Here is a 7770-nt window from a genome sequence, read left to right on the forward strand (position 1 = left end):
TCGTTTGATGTTAAGAACACAAAACATGTGTAAATCTTCATTCTTTATTGAACTACAGAAATTTAGATGAGAGAAAAAATATTTTTTTTTTTTTTTGAGAAAGAGGGAAAAAATATTCAGGTGGAGCTTGCTAATTGCTATGATGAACAACTTTTTCCTTTATTGAAAAGCCTAATCTGTTTGGAAAATGACTTTGTTATTAGGAAACGTAGACTCCCCGCCAGTAATTAGTAATTTTGACCTCGAAAACAAAAACATACCGACCCACGAATCCGTGTTTTAAATGACAGTGATTGCAATAAGAAAACTAAATTAACGGAAACTTCGTGAGTCAATCAGAAACAATCATGTTTCAGTGTATGTTGGAGCCAATGACGACTTTGCACATGATTGATTTTCTCAGTTTTTATATGGACCCAAGAAAACCACAAAATAAGCATCTCAAATCATAGTTTAGGTATATGATATCCTACCAAAGATACCATACCTCGTTGATAAATTAATGATAATGCGAGTGTGTGACATATATTTTTGGCAAGTTGTGAATGTGGTAGCTCTGTGTTCTTCATATCTTCTTTTGAACCCGTCTAAAGTAGAAGATGTCTAGTCTAGTTTAGCCAAGTAAGAAAAATCATTTAATCGAGTCCAAGGCAGCTGAGTTGCATTTAAGAGAAGTATATAACATTTGATAAAACTCCCTCCAGCCAATTCCCAACATATTTGGTTAACCAAATTTTATGCACCTTGCAATTCAAAAAGAAAGGGTTATTGGTAACTGATAGACTAAGTACCCGCTTCCTAATATTTTAAAAAATCTCGGAAGCGTGTACGTGGAAGCGGAAGCGTAAGGAAGCGCAGAAGCGAGATTTTTTAAAATATTAGGAAGCGGGTACGTGTTGGAAGCGTATATCCATATATAAATATATATATATATATATATATATATGTATATGTAAATTTTTTTAAAAATTAGGACTAAAATTATATGATTTAAATTTGAAATAAAACATTTATTTATTTATAATAATTTTGAAATGATTTTATATTAAAACTGTAAAAATACACATAAATTATGTTTACAAAAAAATATTATATTAGTTATTTTTAATACTTCATAAATAATTGACACAATATGTTTCAATATGTGCTATAGCTTTAATAAAAAATCTCAATGCATAAAGATAATTTATAGTATTATTTTTGATATTTATATATTTATAATTTAATATTCATTACTATTATTTTTTTTATTTTATATAGATTAAAACTATGGTTTTATATTTTATTGATATACATTGTATTTAAAAAAAAATAGAAGCGTGATTCCAAAACGGAATCATAAGCTTCCAACATGTTTTTAAAGAGAATATTTTAGAAACGTTTTGGAAGCGAGATTCCGCAAGCTTCCACAAGGTTCCGATTCCGATTCCTGTTCCGAAGCGGGAAGCGGACGTCCGATGAAGCTTCCGTGCAACGTAGCATCCTTCTATATTTTAAAAGCCAAACGTTTTTTTTTTGTTTTTTTTTTAATATTGATGGTTTCTACTTTCATCAATGCATTTTGTTTTAAGTTTTTAAATATAAATTAAAATGGAAAATGGATGATTTAATATTTACCGAAAACAAAAGACACGCAACAAAAACAAACAAATGAGTGCATAAACTAAGGGGACACCCGGGAAGAGTATAATTTTGCTAAGTGAAATAGTTAAACTAAGGGGAGTGTGATGATAAAAGAGAAGTACTATGTTAAAAAAAGACTCAAATTTTTAGAGGTTTTGGGCCAAAATCTCGTATTACTTACAAACTTGAGACTAGAGCATCTATTATTAGTTTTTTTTTTTTTTGAAAGAAGCATCTATTATTAGTTCCACAAACCAAACGTCTGTCACATGGAAAAAAACATAAACTAAACATCATTGTTGAGATCCAATTTGCTTAAACGTCTGTCACATGGAAAAAAACGTCTGGACGAGTGCTTGTAATATTCCTCGAGGTTGACCAATCTAACTAATACTAAAAGGGATATATGAGGAGTAGCCAGGCTGTCCACGTCAGACTGGAAAATCAGCCAATCATAAGGGGTTGTTTTGCCACGTCAAACCTGCTACTCACAATTTTGCATTTCGTCGCAGCCGTCTCTTCTAATTCTTCTAATCGTTTCAACTTTCTGCATGTTCTTCCGTTTCTCCAGTCTCGATCATTCATTCCTCTTCTTTAATCTTATATGTGTGATCCATAATACCCTTCCAACTTCCTCTCTTTCTCCCACAACAAGAAGTCAGAGTCAACTTGAAGCTCTACAGCCGCTGGAAGATAGCTTCTAGCTCTCGGACTCACTGATTTAGACGGCGACGAGCTTCTCTACCACCAACAAGCCTCTGTGTTTATGCCGTCATCTACTCCACCTTGGCTACTCCGGATTCGTTGCGCATATTTCTTCACGAGAACCAAGCTCTCTCTCTCTCTCTCGATCTCTCTCTCTCTGATTTTCGTTTGATTTGGTACAGGAAGGTGGATCGTAAGCAGAGTTGGTTGTCATGAGCTTGAAGACAGAGGAGGTATGGCGTGGTGGTGGTGCTAGCAGCCTCTGCTCACCGGAGAGTGAAGAAAACAAAGGATCTATGGCGTGATGCGGTGGATGAAGATGACGACGTTATGCGGCTGATGATTATTCAACTCAGATTTAGATTTAGGTTTTTTTTTGGTTTGGTTTAGTGTTTTTTTACTTGGTTCAGATTTGGATATATACTTCCATTTGACCTATTTCTAGGAGGCTGGACACAGTGCGAAAGGTGGAGCTCTTATTGGCTTAGAGCTGCTCATCATCGATGAACAGGTTTGATCTGCTACATGCTCTTGAATGTATCTTCACTGTTCTCATAAGTATTCTGATTGAGTATATATATATGCCTCCTGAGTGTCCTCCTCACCAAATAACTCTATTCTATGATTAAAGAAGATCCTGAAATTTGTCTCCCACATCCTTTGATAATGGCTAATTCCCAATTTCATTTACTTAGCTGAAAGCTTATCACTCTCTTGGAGTTATGCATAAAGATCTGAAGCATGAGAATTTTCTTTTCCCTTTTTCTGATGAAGATTTTTTTTGTTAAATCTACAGACCAAACACAAAGTAATATATTATACGTATGCTTCTCCTTCTCGGATCGGATTATGTCGTAGCAAGGTTTTGTTTACGCTAACTTTTTGTTAGATTCATTCATGTTCTCAATGTAGATTCTCTGGTTATTTCATTTAAATTTAAAGTTTTGGGACAAATCCATCTCTCTCAGCCTGAATTGAACAAGATGTTAAATAAGTCTTCCAATCACTATTAAATAAGAAACCAGTTTTAACGCAACTTCCTCTTCTTTTTTTCCTTTTACAGCTTAAGAGTTGGGCATTGTACCTCATGAGGAGATATTCTTCACCAAGTACACAAGGTGAGTGTGGGAAGTTAATATGTATATCTATCTACGTTTTGCTATGGTTTTAGTCATTGTTTGCTTTTATTGTAACTCTGAATAATTAGTATACTGTTATTCTTTTTCGGTGATTCCAGGCAGCAGCTGGAAAGCATTCAGAAGATGATGGAACCATTTCCATTGATCAGCTTCCTCACAGGTTTGCTTTACTATTTCTTAACATCCATAAGATATCATTGATCACTAACAACAATGCATGTGCTGACTTTCTTACATTCTTTTAATTCCGGGGAATTGGTTAATTCATTAGTATGTTTTGCTTCCTTGACCTTGTGTTGGAGGGAGCTTTTATATATTATTTTATGATGTAATGTTCATATTTTACTTATGGTCCTTATGTACCTTTTGAAGAAGCCTTTACCATTTGTTTCAGAGCTTGAATCTCATGAATTTGAAACGGAATTTTCAATAGCCAGTGAGGAAGATAAGAAAATGGGACGTCAAAAAGACAGACGTGAATCACGATCGACATTGAAAGTGTGAAGAGCAGGGCCAGAGATAGAGACATGATGAAAAGGATAGTGAATGCGACCGCCACAATGGGAGAAATTGTTATAGACACCTTAGCAAAAAACATAGTGAGAAAAGGGACCGTGAGAGAGACTTTATGGATGATAGTGATCATTACAAAAGTCGAGACCGTGACAGGTACTGATAATGTGTTGCAGTTATTTTCTGGTTTAAGATTGTTGCATTCTTAAGTTGATGGTATCATCATTTATCCACAGGAAGAGGTCTTTCGATCGAGAAAGAGAGGAGAGGCACAGGCCAGGGTCACGCTCTCGCTCGAGCAGCCGCTCTTAACGTAAGTCAAGGTCACAAGACTCACAACATATGGATGAGTCTGAAAATAGATCACGTTCACTTTTACAGGTAGAATAGTGGTGGACAGCAAGATGGTTGGAGATTGCAGGAGTCATGTCTGCGCTATCACCACAATGCATAAAACATTAACTCTTGGAGCATAGTTGTTACTGTTTGAGGAACTCAAGGTCATGAATATGAGAGAATCTGGTAATGTTTTAGCCGAAAAGAAGAAAAAGCCTAAGGTGATCTGAAACAGAACAAATGAGTATGCTTATGTTTTGAAATCTGCTATAAAAACGAGTATAGTTAGAAGCTTTGGCAGATTCACTTTTTCTTCTTGTGTCTCTTATTCATTTTATAACTTTTTTGTGTGGCAACATTTACTTTCTGTTCGCCTAAGGTTTGGTTTCTAATATAATTCTGATTCGTATCATAATGGAATAATATAAAACATTTCAAATTTGCATATTTAAATAAAATCACAGTGAAACTTAAGGCTTAGTTTTGTAAAAATCTTGAAATTCAAAAATAAGTATTCGTAGGGGATGCTTGAAACAAATAATTCTTCAAATATAACACATATATGATTCCTATAGACTCATGAAACTGATATGCTGTGAAAACTTAGTTGCGCATTTAGGATTCTTGAGGTGATCAATTTTTACTAAAAAGGACTTTACATATTAGATTTCTTAAACTAATAAATTTTTGCCTTTTAAGTATTGTTTGGAACTCATATTTTAACTATAAATAGGAAAAAAACGTAAAAGTTTACGAAGGGTGCTATTATTACAACATATCCTTCAATTTAATAAAATGGAATTGGTCAAGTAAGCTGTACAATGAATATCTGTAAACATGTTTGAATATCCCATAATTAAAATACGTTAGAGCTTCATATAGCAAAAGAGAGTTTCAGCATTTACTCTCAGTAGTATAGTTTATACAGGAGATGCCCAAGATAGAATGATTTTAAATATAAAAAAATGTTGAACTGCTCAAGAAAATTCCTTTTGGCTTATAAGTATGGATAAACGATCTGAAACAACCTACACATAGCCATACATAAAGTTAAATACTAAATGGTCACAATATCAAATGATAAGAAGTTTTATATAATGCCATATTCATATGTATCATCATATAATCTTACATAAAAAACCTCAAAGCAAAATATAAAATAAAACCAAAAAAAACAACCACAAAGGATATGAAACAAGTATAAAGAAAAAAATTGTCTGTATTATTTGTCCAATACATAACATGAATTTTCATTTAAAATACATTTCATTTTTTCAAATAATTAATAAAATTGACATATACTAATAGTATTTTATTGTTTACTGTGACGCACTACCAAATCTTCAACGGCCTTGAACGCGTCGTGGAAGGTTCAACAGAAGCCAAATACATTCATGTGGTTGCGATGGCGTTTAAGATTGGAGGCCGGTTTTCTAATAATGTATAAGGAGGTATGGAGTTTGTGGATTGGGCTTAATAATCCGACGTCCAGTATTCAAACCTACTCGGGTTTATACAAACCGGTTTGCAAAACAGCATTAGGAGTTTCTGTCTGAGATCTCTATATCTAATGGTACAATACTTTCCAATTTCCTTAGTAGCATAATAATAATAATAATAACATGTATCATATCACTTAGTAGGAAAATAAAATGTTACTGTCTTCAAATTTAGTTTTGAAAAGAAAATTTTCGTTTATCTCATTTATTTACAATATTATACCAAATAAGTTTGTATAAAGATCAATTTAGATTAGAGCATCACCAATGAATGCAATTTTAGAAGTTTTTTTGTAATTTTTAAAAAAATTCTATTTTGCTTTCCACTATTCCAAAATTGTTTAATAATTAACTTAAGAGTCTACAAAAGTAATGGAAGTATTTTCTACTCTAACATACACACAATATTGCAAGGTCATATATTTTCTACGCAATACATCTCCATATGTAAAATGCACATAATCTATCAAAAGTATTTTTATGTAGTATCTAAACATGGAATCGTTCATATGTAGTATTCCAAATTTTTATATAAAAATATTTATTTACAAAATAATAAATAACAAATAAATTTTAATATTAAAATAAATTAAAGTTTCAAAATTCAAAGATTTATTCAATCATTTTTATATGTCATCAAACTTTACATATGATGTATAAAGCTATATATGATACATAGAAATAATAGAAAATATTAAATATAACAATATTATTGTATTTACTTAAATTTATGCTAACTAACATATTCTTAACCAATTTCAGACTATTTCTTTTTTATGAACCTCAACGCAACTTCTGGTCTACAAAAGACTTAATATGTTTCTTATATTATTTATGTTTACTTGGCTAATTGCATAAACTCAATATTCACCAATTTTCCAAATATTTTAGAAAATACAATACTTTCATTCCAAACAAAAAACATCAAAACTTATAATCAAAAATCGATTATCAACACATTTTTCCGCGCATCGCGCGGAGAGAGGACCTAGTCTACTTGAAATGAAAATATACTAGACTTTGGGCTCATTTCATTAAACAATACATGGAAAACGAACAAAGTCCCTTCCACTTCCACATACATTAGAGTTAACCGGTTTAGGCTTCACTATGATGATCCGGTTTTGATCAACCGAATCACCGGAGCTCACCGGGAAATCAAGATTTACATACACAAACTACCGAAAACAACGCAACCATAGACATAATTACATCTGAAAAACCATTATTTCAGCAGAAGATGGTGGAATTGGTTTCAATTCTTGAATACCGGAAAAGAGCTCCGGTTATCTGTAACCGGGAAATACGTCCGACCGGAACTGAATGAAGCAGAGGAGGAAGAAGCAGAACAAGGAGAAGTAAAGGGTGAGACTTTGGAAGTCAGAGAAGAGGAAAACATGGAATGATCAGTCCCAACTTCTCTTTCTTCCTCCTTGATCGTGTCGAGTACTTTCGCCGTTCTTCGCCGCATCACCGTGACAACTTGCGGTGGCGCAACCTCGGTTATGAATCTCGCCAGTCGTGAGGTCGCCATAATAATAATCTTGAAAGTTTAGGGATTTGGATAAGGATGAGAGGATACAGATGGACCGAGTTTGAGGTGGATTTTATAGTAAGGACAATATGTCCTCTCGCATTGTTCTACTTGACATTGTAAAATGAATAAAAATTCAGTGATGGCTTAACAATTATTTTCTATGGTGGATACTCTTCGGACAACAGATAATTCCAGATGCTTTTATTATCATTCGCACCGAATTTTTATTAGAATATTAACAATAACGTGTGCCCTTGAGATGTTAACACGTAAGGATAATCTGATTTGCTTGGCCTCCATTTCCATTCTGTTCTTTAAAGTTCACCAAAGATCTCTTCTAAAACTTTGCTCTCACCTCTCTCCTAAAGCTAGGGTTTCGCACAGCCTCCTTGTTTCCGGCGGTCGCCACCGTCATCTC

At 33.4% G+C, this 7770-nt stretch overlaps 1 protein-coding gene across 1 annotated transcript; it reads right to left on the reverse strand.

Annotated features, from left to right (window-relative positions):
* Positions 1–6826: 6826 nt before the first annotated feature.
* On the reverse strand, positions 6827–7349 carry LOC125576468. Its single transcript, XM_048736615.1, has one exon. It carries the CDS (start codon positions 7347–7349, stop codon positions 7071–7073), a length of 279 nt encoding a protein of 92 aa, XP_048592572.1. The 3' UTR covers positions 6827–7070.
* Between the last annotated feature and the right edge of the window lie 421 nt (positions 7350–7770).

The sequence above is a fragment of the Brassica napus genome, chromosome A7, assembly GCF_020379485.1.
Source record: "Brassica napus cultivar Da-Ae chromosome A7, Da-Ae, whole genome shotgun sequence".
In the NCBI taxonomy this organism is placed as follows: Eukaryota; Viridiplantae; Streptophyta; class Magnoliopsida; order Brassicales; family Brassicaceae; genus Brassica; species Brassica napus.